Raw genomic sequence first — 16985 nt, 5'->3', positions numbered from 1 at the left:
AGAGGCCATGCCTCACTATGTTGTCAGTGCATTTATTTACTCTTTTTTAACATAGCACTATTTATTCACTGTGGTCTTTTTGTGATTGCCTCCTGGTATGCTACATTCAGGTATCGTATTACGTCCTTGTTCAGTAGTAAATTAATGCCCTTCAGTACTGCGGCAAGGCCATCACCCCTACCCAAATCTACCCGATCTTTCCTGAAGAGAAAGTAACAGCAACATTTTGATTATGTTTCTGAACATTTTAAAACCCCTGGCAAACAGTTTGGGAAACATTAAGGTAATTAACCTTATGCTAGTTTAAACAAATTGAACAAAAACATCTGGCTTACCCCAACCGCCCATGGACTTTCAACTTAACGATGCAGGGCAGATGGTGTGGGCGACAGTCTCACACCTAATGTCAGGATGTGATGTACCCATAACTTGTCTGTGGTCTCACAGCACTAGAGTGTATGTCCGGGACTCTACATTTATCTCAGAAATGGGAGCCCGGACTACCAATCAAAGATAATAAAAGAGGAGGATGAAATCGAGAGCAAATGGGAGATCCACGGCAAGTAATTCAAAGGGTTGTTGCCAAGAACTGGGTAAATAAGGAAGAGAAGTACAAGGTGGGACAATTCCTAAAATCAGACAAGATGTGTCCACCAGGACTATCGGACGGTATTGGGAACCTGGGGAGTTGTCTCTGCACACAGGAGCGAAACAGAATGGGCACTGTCAAGTGGTTGAACAAGCAGCACCCATCCACCTTGGCAAACTCTTCTGGTGCAATGGTCCACTGTTAATGCTTTTGAAGGGTGAGCAGGGGCCAGACCCCTTGCAAGGTTGTGCAAGGCAATTGCCCGCCTTGTCCATGTCTTTATATGGTTTTGAAATTGAGCAAAAGCCAAACTAGAGATCTGGGTTATCCCTAAGTGTCAAGTACACATAGAATCTTCAAAATATTTGGGATGTAAATTGCACAAACACAATTTACAAATTTTAAATTTTAATTAGTGTTTCTTTGACACATGGCACTGTTTTTGCCTTTATATACATTTAGATCTCAGATTGAACTGGGAACCAGTTACCTTTTGATACCTAATGAATAATATCTACCATTCTTACACTGATTTCCAGGAAGAAAATCTCGGCAGAGCGAACAGTCCCTCCAAGCCCAGTTTGCTTTTTGGTCTTCTCTTCTGCTTTCTGTAGAGGCCATGTGGCACTAGTGAAGATGGTGTGCTACCCCAATTATAGTATTATTTTGCAAACCTTCCTCTGCTCGTCCTTCATTCCTTCTTCAGACATGCTACACATCTGATTTGGTCACTGCGGCGCCATCAGGACCTCTTTCCACTCTGAAGCTAACTGTGACTGTGGGTGGATTAGGTCTGCTGGACTTAGGATGCTATTATTCAGCTGCACAGGTCCAATGGGTGGCTGGTTTTCTGCCCACCTCCCTGCATGAGATGGGGTTTACCAGTAAAGACTTTTAAGAAAGGCTTAATGCACTGCTCATTGTTTCCTACTGACCATTCTACGGATCACCATTCAGGGTTATCACTCACAGCTTTCTCTTGCCTTGCTAGAACCTGTACACCACTGCACTGACACTCTACTCTGCAACTCTGCACTCTAGGCACTATACTATACTCTACTCTACACCACTCTACAATACTCCACTCTGCACCACTGCACTCTATGCCACCTGAGTCTACTCTGCACTCTGACACTGCACCACTCTGCATTACTGCACTCTCTGCTACTCTATTGTATGCCACTGCACTCTGCGCCAATGCACTCTAAACAACTGCACTGTACGCCACTGCCCTCTACTCTGTACTTCTGTACTCTACGCCACTGCTCTCTGTGCCACTCTACATCACTGCACTGACACTCTACTCTGCAGCGTTCCACTCTCCACCACTGTACTATACACCAATGTACTACTGCATTCTATGCCACTGCACTCTATGCCACTCTACATCACTCCATTCTACAGCACTTTGCTCTACTCTGCACCACTCTTCACTACGCCACTGCACTCCCTGCAACGCCAGTCTACTCTGCAATCTATGCCACTGCACCACTCTACACTACTGCTCTCTCTGCTACTCCATTGTATGCCACTCTACTCCACTGCACTCTATGCCACTCTACTCTGTCCCACGCCACTCCATGCCACTGCACTCTAAACCACTGCACTCTATGCTAACGCACTCTAAACAACTGCACTGTACCCCACTGCACTGTACTTTGCACCACGGGGCTCTACACCACTGCTCCTATGCCACTCTACTCCACTCCACACAACTATGCCACTAACTTTAAGCCATGCTGACCAGCAGCTACTCTGGTGTACAACATTGCTAATGGCTAAAACACATTAGCAAGGCCAATAACTCTTTCGTAGATGAAACCTGTTGGCTTTGCCAATGTTTGTTAGTACTATGAGGTACCGAGGTACCTGAAAGAACTGTGAAAAATACAATTACATCATAATAAAGGCTGCTACAAAATGCGCAAATACATTTCGGTTAAATAAAAAAAAAGTGCTTTTCAAATACAGATTTGAATAATATACAGTTTATACCTAGTACTAAAAAATGTTATAACACTCCATTAAAACCACACACCCCACAGCTCACTTTGGAACACCATTACAATACCTCTCTAAAAGAAATATCTTTGCCACCAGAAAACTTCAAGGGACTCCTTTTAGTAAAGTCAATGGAGGTTTTCAAGCCCCTTTGTATTTGCAGATTTACCAGTTGGGCACATTTGCATGTCTTTAGGGAAGGAGACCCCCTGGCAAGAAGGTCTGATTCTTATCTGTCTGCCCCTCCCTCAGAGCACAGGAGACTCCCTGCTTTCCAGTCCAGCTGGGGAGACTGATTTGCCCGTAATTTCGCCCTGCCTCAGTTGTCCTTTAGGTGAAAGGCTAAAATTACGGAAAAATGCTGTCCGTGAAGACTTTCATCACGGACAACGGACGGCAGGGCGAAATTACGGACAGTCCGTGAAATTTACAGACGGGTGGTCACCCTAGATGCAAAAGGCAGCGAGAAAAGTAAGGAATGAGAAGGATACAGGAAGAGAAAAATGGAAGGGAAGAGTAGAGAAAGGAAAAGAACGGGTGAGAATGCCAGAAAAGGCAAGGGGAGAAGAAAAGAGCTCGCGGATGGGGCCGGATAGATGGGGGTGAAGGGGGGCTGCCAAGACATACACTTGTCTAAGAATACATGCTGAAAAGTTAAATAAGCACAGTATAAATAAATGCATGCTGGCAGGACGAGATTACATTTAAAACGTGTTAGACCAACAAGAGGGTGCAATTAAATAAATAAATTAGTGAACAAACAAAAAGTTGCTGTCGACAAGCATGATTTAATTGCGTGCAGTTTTGCTGTGTAGGTCTAACCTAATCCACCCATCAAAGCGGTTGAAAAGAAGTACTTTGCCTAAGAGAAACACACAAGGAACAACAGGAAATAGAACACTACAACCAATAGAAACAAATGACAAGTAAAGTAGCAAGCAGCCAAACAAATAAGCAGTAAGGGTGGGAAGTAAGGCAATTCTAATATATATTAATTACAGTAGATTTCACAATAGTTGTGCAGTTGAAACCTGAATGTCCTGGGGTGTTTTCACACCCCTTAAGTGACATCTGCTGGTCAGAGCCTATAAAAAGCCGAAAAGCCACTGTTTTGCAGCAATGTTCAGCTGTTTTCTCCTCTCACCATGTGATATCGGTTCCTCCCTGGGTGACCGTGTGAGGGGAGCTCATATTGTGTGAGTTGGTAGGTCTGGTTTAATGATCTGGGTGGTGCACTAGGCATCTTACGCAGACCCACGAGCCTTGCGCCAGAGCTGGACTGGGACAGGAAATATGGCCGAGCACACCCCAGAGGATGGCTAAATGAGCCTTGCTCACGAGACAAGCACGTGGGCTGCTGCAGAGGTTGTCTAGGACAGGGAATATAGCTGAGCCCCCACACCTCAGATAACTAAACAATTGGCCATGTTTGCAAGCCGGGACAGTTGTGAATAAAGGCACACTGTGTCGCTCTTTTCAAGGTATGAGGAGACTGCATGCCCTGTGGTCACTGCAGGCAATCTTTGTGCTGAGGGATTGAACTGCAAGACCAGTTGTTCTAGTGCTCCCGGAGGGTTCTAGTGCTCCCGGAGGGTTCTAGTGCTCCCGGAGGGTTCTAGTGCTCCCGGAGGGTTCTAGTGCTCCCGGAGGGTTCTAGAACACAGTCCGACCCCTAGCTGCTGGGATATTACATACGAAAAGAGCCCAAGAGAGTTGTGCTCATTTAATATGTAATATTTCTGCCGCCCTAGAGGCGTAACGGAGGCCCCAGCAGCCCCCTCAGCCCCCTCCATGTGGAGGGTGTGGGTGGGTGGCGGGTGCAGGATTTCTTGTTTTGGAGGGGGCCCTCACCCTCTAAGCCATGCCACTGCATGCCTTGCAAAATGTGTGCAAAGGCATGAAATTAGAAGTAAACACTCGGGTAAGCCACTCTGCTTTACGGAGTAGACCCCTCCAGTGTAAGGGGATCAAGCCGTTCAGGGGACACCCCATTGAGCCCAAGACCAGTGATTAGCTGTGCGAACTGTGAAAGGCCGGGGTCCATCACCACATTCTGCAGGGGGCCCCATCATACTGCAGTAGGCCACTGAGCACCCCTGGTCGCCTTGGAGGCCGAGGAAAGCGGCTTAATGTATCGAACGGCTTCACAGGCGCTGTACCCTTCACTGATGCATGGACTATAAAATGCTGTGACCTGCAGGAGCAATTAAGAGCTCACTTGCTTTCTTATGCACTTTCGCTAAAGGCAGCAGTACATGCGGAGTACAGAGCCATACACACTCCTTGATGCGGACCAACAAGAACTGCTATTTTTTGGACGGGTCGCCACACCATTACATATTAATGCTGGCAAACGGAAACTCTCACGCTGTGCCATGGGTGGATACAAAATGTGATGGACAGCCCATCCAACCACTGCTTGAAAGTAGCCCACCTAACCCAGATTTGTCTGAAAGCCCTTCTCTGTATGTATGCATGTATGTTTGTGTGGTGTGTGTAGTGGTTGGATGGGGTCCTGGTGGTGGCAGTAGGTCTTTGATAGATCGCTAAAGTTGTCTATAGCAATTCTGAAAAATGAGTCAAGTGCAACAAATTCCATCAGAACAGATTTCCGAAAGCCCACTGTTCCTCATACTCTCGCATCACTACTTAATTCCAGGGTTGTAGCTTCAGTGGGGGTGTTTGTGGTGTTACTATTTCCCACAGAGTACATGGATCAGGGGATGTATGTGCAGGTGCTTTAAGTCTGGTGAGTGTAGAAAGTAAGCGGAGAGCCATGCGGGCTCTCCTTGTTTGTACAACGTGCTCTGCGTGTCCGGGAGGGGCACGGAGCACGAGTATATAATAAAGAGTGAGCTGCGGTGACGCAGTCTCGTGTGTGCCAGCAAGTACACCTGATCTAAGTGTGTGTCATTCAACGGTATGGTCCCGAACCTACAATGGCGACGAGCGGGATGTTGATATCCCATGCATCCAAAGAGTAAAACATTGAGTGAGTGACAAAAGAAAAAAAAGAAAGAATAAACGTACCAAACGTGGTGCGGAGTCGGCTGCCTGTGAAGGGGAAACCGCGGCACAACTTCGACGAAGGCGATCGGCGGTCGTAGTTCGGTGGAAACCGACCGCCTGGTGTGGTGCCGGAGAGTGTGCGGCTTGGCCCCTGCCCGGGGAGGCCAGATACGGTGAGCCACACCCCGCCCCGCCCCAGAAGGAAAGAAAAAAAAAAGCACGTGGAGCGAAACGCTCCGTTGAGCGCTCCTATCGGGTGCATCCTGGTGCCGGGAGACCCTGCCCCGAAGTGCGAACCACTTGGAGCGACACGCTCCATTGAGTGCGCCGGCTTCGAGCGTCCTGTTGCCGGGGGAGCAGCAGTGACGCTGGTGCTTTCCTGGTCGGGCGCTCCGCCCCACAGTGTTCGGTCGCTGCGGGAGAGCAGCAGGACGAGTGTTTCCCCTAGAGCTGGGGGAAACGAACATAAGGGAACGTAGGGAAGGCGAGATACCGCCTCATAACACAAAAGGAAAATAAATATAACAAGTGCCTGTGAAAATCGGAGGCACAACTGGCAGGCAGAGGCCTGCAAACAAGTAAATAAAAAAAAAAAGAAGACATTGTTTTTTTCTCTTTCTCTCTTTCAGTGATGAATAATAAGCACAAATAGGTGTGGGTGAGCGAGTATTTAATACAAAGACTGTTTCAAATAAGGAAAAAATAATAATAAAGATAAAACTTTAACTTCTGTGGATCAGTGGAGCGTGAGAGAGTAAGCATGAGTGCCCCACCCCAGGACAATGCCGGTCCGCCACCACAACCACCAGGGAATCCCCAACTCCCAGCACAGCTGAATAATAGTATTCACTCCTCAATCATGTCATTACCACCATTTAGCCAGCTGATCGACCCGGCCACTGCTGCCCAGATGGCGCTTATGGATAAATCGCCTAGAAAACTACTTTTGCGCAACTAGAGAAATGGATGGGGCCGTACGTAGGTCTGTAATGCTGTTGATGGGAGGAGATGAGCTGCAGGAGCTGTTTGATTCCCTCCCTGATACAGGAGACAAGTCTGACTTTGATGCTGCGGTAACTGCTTTTAAATAGACACTTTGATCCTCAACTTAATTCTGATTATGAACGCTTCAAATTGAGACAGGCGCAACAGACGGAAGTCGAATCGATGGATATGTTTTACGCCAGGTTGAGAAAGCTGGTGAGCTCGTGCACAGGACTCAACCAGCAAGGAGAGATCCGAGCGCAGATCATCCAAGGTTGCCGGTCCAATGCCTTAAGAAAGCTTATTCTTCGACAGCAGGGTATGTCCCTCAACGAAATTTTGATTCTTGCACGATCCCATGAACTGTCTGCGGTACGAGCAGACGCAATGGCAGCTGTAAGGGGTCAGTCGTTAGCTGCAGCGTCGTCGTCTCGTGCTGTCCAGGTCAAGGAGGAACAGGTAGATGCTGTCCAGACACGCCAGGGAGGATCGCGCAAGCCGAACCCAACCAAACCCAGTGATAGGGTTTGTGGAAGCTGTGGCTATGAGCACCGTGCGAACATGGGGTGCCTGGCGAAAGGACAGTCGTGCAACCGCTGTGGCAAGGCAAACCATTTTGCTAAAGTGTGCAGATCCAGAAGGAATAAGCAAGGGGAACAGTAAGGAAAATATGCTAATGTTAGAGCTGTGTCCAAAAGCACGGAAGAAGTAAGGGACCACGTCATGGTGAGTGGCCCGGTTTTCGATGAAGATGAAGAAGAGGACATTTTTGTAATTTCTTTCACGGGAGGGAGACAACTAAAGAAGAGACCGCCTCCTATGAGCGGTGTTCATGTCAATGGCATGCTTGTATCCGTACTCATTGACACAGGGGCGTCTGTTAATGTTATGGATGAAACTCTTTTCCAGAAATTAATACCTGCCCGATGCTTACTCCAACGACTACAAAAATATATAACTATGGAGGACGAGACCCCCTTCCTCTCAAAGGAACAGTGGAGGTAGCTGTGAATAGTGGGGATAAGTCAACAGAGGCAAAGTTTTATGTGGTGGCTGGGGATCGTGGCACTCTACTAGGATGTCACACAGCAGAAGAGTTAGAATTGGTGTTCTTCGCACGTCAAGTCCATGACACTCAGGTGGAACAGCTTCTCAATGAGTTCCCGCAGCTCTTCGAGGGGTTGGGACGGCTGAAAGGAAAGCGCATCAAACTGCACATAGACCACAGTGTGGTTCTGGTGGCGCTAAGACATCGTCGAGTGCAGTTCCATTTGCGCCCTGTTGTTGAGAAAGAATTGCAGCTGCTGGAAGACCAAGGAGTCATTGAAAAGGTAGACGGGCCTACACCTTGGGTGTCACCGTTGGTGATCGCGCCAAAGCCTAAACAACCGGCAGTGATTTGTCTCTGTGTTGATATGCAGTTGCCGAACAAGGCCATTAAAAGAGAGAGACACATAACGCCCACAATGGATGACATTGTTGCGGACTTGAATGGGGCACAGTGGTTCTCAAAACTGGATCTTAATGCGGGGTATCATCAGTTGGAACTAGACCCTGGAAGTAGGAATATTACCACCTTCTCGACACATGTGGGGCTAAGAAGATATAAGAGGCTAAGTTTTGGGGTATCCTCGGCGGCCGAAGTATTTCAGAATGCAATCAGAGAGACATTGTCTGGATTACCGGGAGTAATCAATTTAAGTGATGACATCTTGATACACTCCAGGACGCGAGAGGAGCATCATCGCCATCTGAGAGCGACGCTGCAAAGGTTAGCTGATGCAGGGTTGACGCTGCACAAAAAGAAGTGTGCGTTTTATCAAACATCTGTAGATTTTTTTGGTTATATCTTTTCGAAAGATGGCCTGCAGGTCGACCCACGGAAAGCTGAAGCAATCCGTCAAGCCCCCGTTCCACAAAGTCCCACGGAAGTTCGTAGTTTTCTAGGAATGGCCACGTATTGTGGAAGGTTCCTACCACAACTTGCCACCATGTCTGAACCTCTTCGACAGCTCACGAAAGGGCATCATCGCTGGGACTCGACTCAGGAGGCCCACAAGGCGTTTGTGGACATTAAGGCTGCATTGCTAGACAGGTCGACTATGGCTTATTTCAACCCCCGTAGGAGAACGGAAGTGGTGGTGGATGCGAGCCCCGTTGGGCTAGGTGCCGTTCTATTGCAAGAACAGAGACATCAAGAGTGGATCCCTGTTGCCTATGCCAGTAGGGCTTTGTCAGCGGTAGAAACTAGGTACGCGCAGATTGAGCGCGAAGCGCTAGCCATTCGATGGGCGTGCCGCCATTTTCATCTCTACTTGTATGGGCATGAGTTTCAAGTGGTCACTGATCACAAGCCATTAGTTTCATTGTTTGTGGGCAGCCCACGTCTTGCACCCCCGAGAATTGAACGATAGACCGTTCTGCTTCAGCCTTATCGATTCACGGTCGTTTATCGGTCTGGGGCGAGTAATCCTGCAGACTGTCTCGTCACCCTTCTCCGAAGATATTTGATGCACACCAAGAACAAGATGAAGAAAGTACTGAGGTCTTCGTCAGCATGGTCGTACAATCGGCATGTCCCAATGCTCTTCTTATAGCTGACATTGTCAGTGCTACTCAGGACGATGTGGTGTTGAGTCACGTCAAGGAGGCGTTGACTCACAAGAAATGGAAGTATTTTCTAGAAAAGACCAATGTGTCGTGCCCAGATCATAAGTTGGCTATGCAAAGTATATGGAAGGTACGTGATGAACTGTCTACAGATAATGATGGGTTGGTTCTAAGAGAAAGAAGAATTGTGCTTCCGCAGTGTCTCTGGTCTCGAGTAGTTGAGTTGGCTCATCAAGGACATCAAGGTGCTGGTAAAACTAAAGCAAGGCTACGCGCCAAAGTGTGGTTCCCTGGTATGGACAAGCAAGTTGACGATATGGTGGGGAAGTGTCACTCCTGTATTATCACATCGATGGAACCTCCGAGTTGCCCAGTGGCAAACGAACCGGCCATTTCGAAACCGTGGACAAAGGTGAGCATGGACTTTGGAAGTTTTCCGGATGGAAGATTGACGGCTGTCCTGATCGATTCATGTACAAAATTCCCTGTGGTCGAGTTGGTATCATCTACGGCGTTTGAAAATGTAAAACCAGTTCTGCAAAAGACGTTTGCATTGTTTGGCCTGCCCGACGAAATTAGAACGGACAATGGGCCTCCATTCCAGGGGCAAGAGTTTCGCGCGTATCTTGATGGGTTGGCAATTCATCATCGTAAGGTAACGCCCTACTGGCCTCAAGCAAATGGAGACGTTGAAAGGTTTATGCGAACTTTGAATAGGGCCCTCAGAATTGGCGTTGAGCAAAAGGAAGACAGTGAACAGTGTTTGTATCAGTTCTTGAATGCTTATCGTCAAACACCCATAGCACCCACTGGGTGTGCTCCCTCTGCTCTAATGTTCAAGGTGTCTCCGCATGACTGCATTCCAGCCGGTACTAAGTGGAAACCGCCTGCACTGGATGTCAAGGCCACTCAACGACGACGAGCAATTACTAATCAGAAAGCCAGTATAAAACGAAGAGCCAAGTATCGAGGGTTTCAAGAAGGAGATTGAGTAGTGGTAAGATGTCGGCGAGGAGGAGGGAAGTTTAAGACACCGTTTGAGCCTGAGGTATGGGAGGTCATTGAAGTAAAAGGGTCGATGATAACAGCGTCCAGAGGAAGACCGAGAGTGACCCGAAATGTGTCACACTTTCGGAGGGCTGGCCTGAGAGATTTGGCTGATGAAGAAGAGTACGAAATGGATGATACCAATGGTGGTCCCTCTATGACATCTGGAGAGATGGAAAGTGCATCTGGACCAGCTGCGACTGAACAAACTCAGCCTGGCTGTGTTCCTGGGCCTGGAAATGTGCGCACTAGCAGTGCGAGGTATGACTTACGCCCTAATCCTACACCCAGTAGTCAGCTAAAAGACTTTGGGGGTCATTCCTACCCTGGCGGTCCGAGACCACCAGGGTAGGGGACCGCGGGAGCACCGCCAACAGGCTGGCGGTGCTCCTAAGGGCATTCTGACCGCGGCGGTATGGCCGCGGTCAGAAAGGGAAAACCGGCGGTGTCCCGCCGGTTTTCCGCTGCCCTGAGGAATCCCCCATGGCGGAGCAGGAAGCTGCGCCGCCATGGGGGATTCCGACCCCCTCACCGCCATCCTGTTCCTGGCGGTTTCGACCGCCAGGAACAGGATGGCGGTGAGGGGTGTCGTGGGGCCCCTGGGGGCCCCTGCAGTGCCCATGCCAATGGCAGGGGCACTATGCAGACACTGAAATTCGCGACGAGTGCAACTGCACCCGTCGCACCCCTTCCACTCCGCCGGCTCCATTCGGAGCTGGCTTCCTCGTGGAAGGGTGTTTCCCACTGGGCTGGCGGGCGGCCTTTTGGCGGTCGCCCGCCAGCCCAGTGGGAAACCCAGAATGACCGCCGCGGTCTTTTGACCGCGGTACGGTCTTCTGGCAGTTCCCGCTTGGCGGGCGGCTCCCGCCAAGCTAGGAATCACCCCCTTTGTCTGTTAAGTTGGCTAGTCATAAACTGCATATCATCATCATCTTTTGATGACGGAGCACTGTTGGAGACTGATGGGGACAGTGTGAGGTCTCCGGGCGTCTAAAGAGGAGAGTGTGAGAAGATGGGGCATTGGTTGTCACAGAATGCACTGTTTGGGTTTCGTTGTTTAGTTTGTTTTCTTTCAGTTTTCTTCCTTACGGCAGGAGGGCCTGGAGGGTAATGTTAAGTTATTTGTTTAAGTTGTCAGTTAATCCGTCTCCATGTGGAGTAAAACATGGGGGGGATGTAGAAAGTAAGCGGAGAGCCATGCGGGCTCTCCTTGTTTGTACAACGTGCTCTGCGTGTCCGGGAGGGGCACTGAGCACGAGTATATATAATAAAGAGTGAGCTGCGGTGACGCAGTCTCGTGTGTGCCAGCAAGTACACCTGGTCTAAGTGTGTGTCATTCAACGGTACGGTCCCGAACCTACAGTGAGGTGAGCTGTGTGCCCCATTCCTTTGTTGTAAATGTCTTAAAATTTTTATTTTACGAAATATTGAGTTAAAGTGCCTGTCGCAACCCACTCTGTTCTCCCCCCCCACTACCCCTTAGCGCCCCCACCTGCGCTGCTTCTCACATAATGTATTTTAACTAGTGTGATTGTTGGGAAATATGAAGCCCCCCCCCCACCACCAGTGGTACTGACAAAGCTCCACCCCTGCTTAATTCACCCACACAAGATACTGCAGCCTCCTCCCACAGTTAAACCACTGCTCCTTCGGGGAGGCTGGGGCTGCAGGATCCTGCAAGGACAAGCACGTCCAGGGATAAGATGCTAACCAGTGTGCCTGCAATGGGTGATACATCTGCAAATGAGAACCACTGTGCATGGTTTGCAATTGCCAATAAAAATAAAGTTGGTTCCTTTTTAATAGCCCCACAGGGATGACCATAAACTGTTTTTCCAAGGATCATTGCTGAAAAAGAGCAATAAAAGAAAAATAATAGAAAATACTAATCGTTTAATACATTACATTATCTATGGAGCTTGCCTTTTTTTTCAAAAAATGGCAATTTGTTCCATTCGCAGATGTCTGTCGTGGAGCATTAGGGAGGTGGTGAGGGAGTAATGGACACAGAGGAAAGCAGGCTCATGGGGGGAGGTTGATGATTGTGTGCAGTCTGGTGACGGCATGTGATGATCGGAGGGGCTGAGGCTGTTACTGCAGAAATGGTATAAGTGATGGATAGTGGGGGGGACATTTGCTGCATCGAAAGTATGCTTTGGTGGAACACTGCACTGAGTTGGGTTTCAGTGCACAGAGACTGATAATGAGTAAACTGTGTCTCTTTGTGTGTGTGCTCGCAAACAGTATAACAAATACTTATGGGAGCTGGCAGAGAGTGAGGCAGTGGGGCGGCAAGGGTAGCGCTGCTGTTCTTGAGAGGAAGCCAGAGTCTGGTGATGTAAGATGGTTCTGAGATTGTAGCGTGGACGTGAATGATGGTGGCTGGTCATGTCATAGTTTTACCGGGAGAGCGTGGAATGCATTGATGCTGATTGGGTTGAGTGCATGGCCCAAGATGGAGGACCCACTTGAAGGCTTATAATAGGAGGCTGGGAGTATTAAAACAGAAACACCAAAAAAGAGATAGGTAGAAATGCTTTAACCTGGACCACTAGTAACTATTCAGGCACATTCCAGTCCATCACTTTTAGCTTCTCTATGCCATTAGAGATTGGGTCCAGCCTTGTGCAGATTAGCCTTGTCACTATTCAAAAGGGACAGGCCAGTTGGATCTATTAAGCCAAGTCTCCTCTGAATGGGGACAGACAACTCCTGGCCTGTCCCAATCTTCTTAGACCTCATTTTAAGGAGCAGCTTCAGTCCTGTGGCAGAGACAACAAGGGACCGTCTAGTTTTCCCATAAACAAACCAGTTGGTTAAACCTGCTTAACCACCCGAAAAGAGATTGATGAAAATACTGCAATTAATCTCGATGAATGGTGTGCAGGCCTGGAGAGGGTACTTTCTCTATCACTTCTTACTTTCAATAACTCTTGCTGGACCAGACAACCTTGGTGTGATTTTCCCCCAACTTTGTGCCTTCCATCCTCCTCTCTGGCTTTGCTGACTTATATTTTTCTTTCTTTTGGACTCTGCACACTTTCCCACTGCTAACCAGCGCACAGCAGTTCTGCTGAGTCTTTCACAACTCCAGAGGTGTAGTGAAGAGTTTGGGTCTGAGGGTCCAATAGTTATACCTGGTGCCAACTTTGAAGTGACCTCAGTGTCTTGTGGTGCTGAAAGGAGCACCCCTCAATCTGCCCTGAACAGAAGTTGAGACCTTTGTCACAAACCGTGCGTCAGCCAGAACTTCAGTAACATTGGCATCCTGTAAATAGAGGCTGGTGATGCTGGAAAGAAAGAGTCTTTGTTTCCAAGTACTGCTGGCTGTGAAGAGAGAAGATTTTTTTTTTTTTTTAATTTGGCTGTCTTATGTGTGTGCAAACAACGGGCTGGGCCATAAGAAAGTTTGAAGTCTTCTAGGTTGGTTTTGAAGACTTTTCAGTAATAAGAAGATATTCAATTGGTTCTCCTCAACATTTTGAGTTTAGTTTGATGATTGGTTTGATCATTATTTCCAAAGACAAGAGGGGATGTGTGTGCCAAAACATAGAGCCATTTTAAGTGTTTGGCAAAGTGGGCACTTGCCCAGGGCCCCCACGTTCCAAGGGGACCCTTTGAGAGACAACTGTTTCTCTATCTCAATTGTGTCATTCTCCAGCTCAACCTTTTACATAAAAATCAGTATCGTTTTGCATCCTGGGCCCAGATCTTGGGTAAAAAAAAATTGAAAGCTTTTTTTACCACCTCCACTCCTAATATTTCTTGCCCAGATCCCACAAAATTCCTTAAGAAGGCACTGTCCAAGCACATTACCCTCCAATAAACCAGTCATTGGGATAGACCTCTGGGCTAGATGGGTTCCTGCAGTCCCATCTAATGCAAGGACTGGCGCTTCATCCTTGGAGATGCTCAAAGCTACACACAATGACACGCCTTTTTAGAGTCCGAATATATGTATAAGTTACTAGAAGAAATTACTTTCATAGATACTCACAGCTTCGGAACTGTTTTTTAAAACTTAATTAACATCTACTGTGAAATATTGATATTATTTCCATCAATCGGAGAATGGAAGTGTGGACATTGACTTCTATTTGCCTTTTTGTTTTCTGATGGTTTCTGATCTGAATTAATGGGCAGAGCTGGGACATTGGGTGCAGTGGTCTTTGGTGTTCCTGCTCACCCCACCCACCCCGATGTTATGTATGGTGCTCATAAAGAACCATAGCGTGAATACTGGATTCTAAATCAATCACTGCTATAACATAGCAACAGTGGGAAGCAAAAGATATTTCTCACTGTAACCCCTCTTGTTTCCATTGCATTTTCCGTGTCTCCAAATACCCAATCTGAGTGGTGCTGTTGGCTAGGGATGTACTGTAGTAATGCCACATACATACACACTCGGGCATATTTACAAGAGGTTTGCATTTTGGTACTTGCGTGATGCAAGCCTCTAAGTCATATTTTTGAAGCCACACAAAGCCACTTTGCTTGGCTTTGATTGGCTCCAAAAATATGGAGTAATGCAGCACAAATCACTGCATCGCATTACCTTGCGCAAGGGAGGCGTTCCATGGCTGTTGCGTGGGTGTTGCCATGAAACTCCCATGGTTTTCAACACATTTCCAGATTTACTAAACTTGGTAAACTTGGGAATGCACTAAAAAGATACCCCCCCCCCCCCCCCCAGGAGAGGCGTAAAGAGGAGAAATAGTTTTATATCCCCGCGTTACTTCGTATTTCTATGTGTGCTGCATTCGCCGCACCCACAGATAGATGTATGTGCCTCTAGGGGTTGTTTTTGAACAAGAAGGTGCTACTTCTTGCACAAAAGCAATCCTGCATGCAACTGAGGCACTCTAGCACCATGGTGCAAGGGTGCCTACATTGGCACTGGGCAGCCCATTGTGTGCCACCTTCCCATAAATATGGGCCTTAGTGTTTTGAGTTAAGATTCTTAAAAAATGAAAGGTGTTAGGCATTTTGGAGGTCATCTGTTTTGAACATTCCTTTAGCATATGCTACAGGCCAGGGGCATCATGGAGGGAATGGCCTTCATCTCTTTGGATTCTCTGTAGACATATTTTCTTGTGATGGTCCTGAGTCTGCATCATTGATTGGATTGTATGTTGGTACTATGGTTGTCTATATTTTTATTTTGGTTCTTTGCTGTTTTCAGGCGGAAGTGCTTGTGTATTTCTATGGTCAAGATATCAGTGTCGGGGAACGATACACTGGTAGGGTGCAGTTTAGTGGCAAACCAGATGACGGTGACCTCTCCATTACCATCAGCCAGGTGAACATGGCGGATAACGGCACTTACCAGTGTGAGGCGCAAATTCCCAAGGACACCTCAGGCACTAAACTCGACAAGGTTGACCTTCTTGTACTAGGTAAGAGTTTATCAGTTTCTTCCTATGACCAAAAAGATGTCCTTTCCTAACATAGGAGCATCCACTTAAGCGGTGCATAGGGAGAACTACAAAACCGAGAGGAGGATGGATACACGGGGTCGTCCTTGAAAACAGATGTACTTGTAGGAGGTAAGTGGTGAGTAAGAACAAATCATCAACACACAGTGCACCAGGTCATATGGATGCTTTCTTATGTGAAGATGGGATCTTAGGACGAAAATACATCTTTTAGTTTATGTAAATTACACACTACAAGGAAGCTATGGAACACATCAGACATGCCCAGGTTTTTAAATCAGAATACGGTTTTGCCCATATAATGACCTCTTTACATCCACATTCCAAATATTGGGTGTATAATACTTTCATTAAAAAGTCTTATGTGAAGCTGTGGTCTAAACGACTGGAGGCAAGGGGGCAGAAGACCTGATGAAGCTTACTGCGGGAATCAGTGAGCGAGTGGTGTGCAGCCAAGAAAGTGGATGAAAGACTCCCTTCATCATTAAAGATGCTTTCCAGACGAGCAGGTGTAGTGATGGAGAGCCTGCAGAGCAGGACATTGCCTCTTTCCAGGTGAGTGTGCACTAGTGCTTGCGCTGTTAGTCTGAAATCTGTTTCAGAGATGAAAGGTTTGTTCTCAAGGATGCAAATAAGATTTTAAAGTGGGTGTCATCTGTGGGTGAAGCCTTCCAGGTTCATTATGGAGAACCAGGTTTGGATTCATGGCTGTTTGTTGTCTTCTGTTTCAGTTGGGGTTGAGCTTTGGATAGTTGCTCTACATCTAATTATGAATGAGGCTGGGGTAAAATTGAAGGTGATAAACGTTTTGAACAGAGAACATTTTCAGGGAGTGTTGTGGATTTATGGATGGATCTTAACCCTCTTAGTTACTGAGGCTTTCTGCCCAGGGTTGAGACTTTTATTATGTTTGGGGGATAGCATCCTTAAGCCTTTATAACTTTTTCCCCATAAAAGGTAGTCAGACCAAATTTGTGTCAGTTTTCCCCACATATTGGGAATTCTAAAGGTACCCAGGCTTGTCGATTGCCTGTGAGGAAACTGAGAAAATAGTTAAAATATAAAAAATATATAATTTTGTTTAAAACAAAATAGGGAAAATTGTTCACAAAAAGTGTATGTTTTTTCCTCTAAAATGACATTAACAGAAGGTTTGCTTCACTAAGATCACCTTCCTCCCAATTTTCAGGAACACTCAGAATTGTAAAACAAAAAAATCAGTTTTATAGGAAATTTTTTTTAATTTTTAAAAAGCAGCAATTGATTTTTGCTGTGATCTTGTGATTTCTTCATACTTGCAATTTGTG

The 16985-nt window shown here is 47.1% G+C and overlaps 1 protein-coding gene across 1 annotated transcript in view; it reads left to right on the top strand.

Moving 5' to 3' along the window:
- GPA33 (glycoprotein A33) overlaps positions 1 to 16985 on the top strand; it is a 107833-nt gene that overhangs the window by 70514 nt on the left and 20334 nt on the right. Inside the window, exon 3 of the mRNA XM_069202742.1 lies at positions 15426 to 15639. Within this exon, the coding sequence (XP_069058843.1) occupies positions 15426 to 15639 (214 nt within the window). The remainder of the gene's footprint in view (positions 1 to 15425; positions 15640 to 16985) is intronic.

The sequence above is a fragment of the Pleurodeles waltl genome, chromosome 8 (genome assembly GCF_031143425.1).
Source record: "Pleurodeles waltl isolate 20211129_DDA chromosome 8, aPleWal1.hap1.20221129, whole genome shotgun sequence".
Taxonomy (NCBI): Eukaryota; Metazoa; Chordata; class Amphibia; order Caudata; family Salamandridae; genus Pleurodeles; species Pleurodeles waltl.
This window is presented reverse-complemented; position numbering and strand designations above follow the sequence as displayed.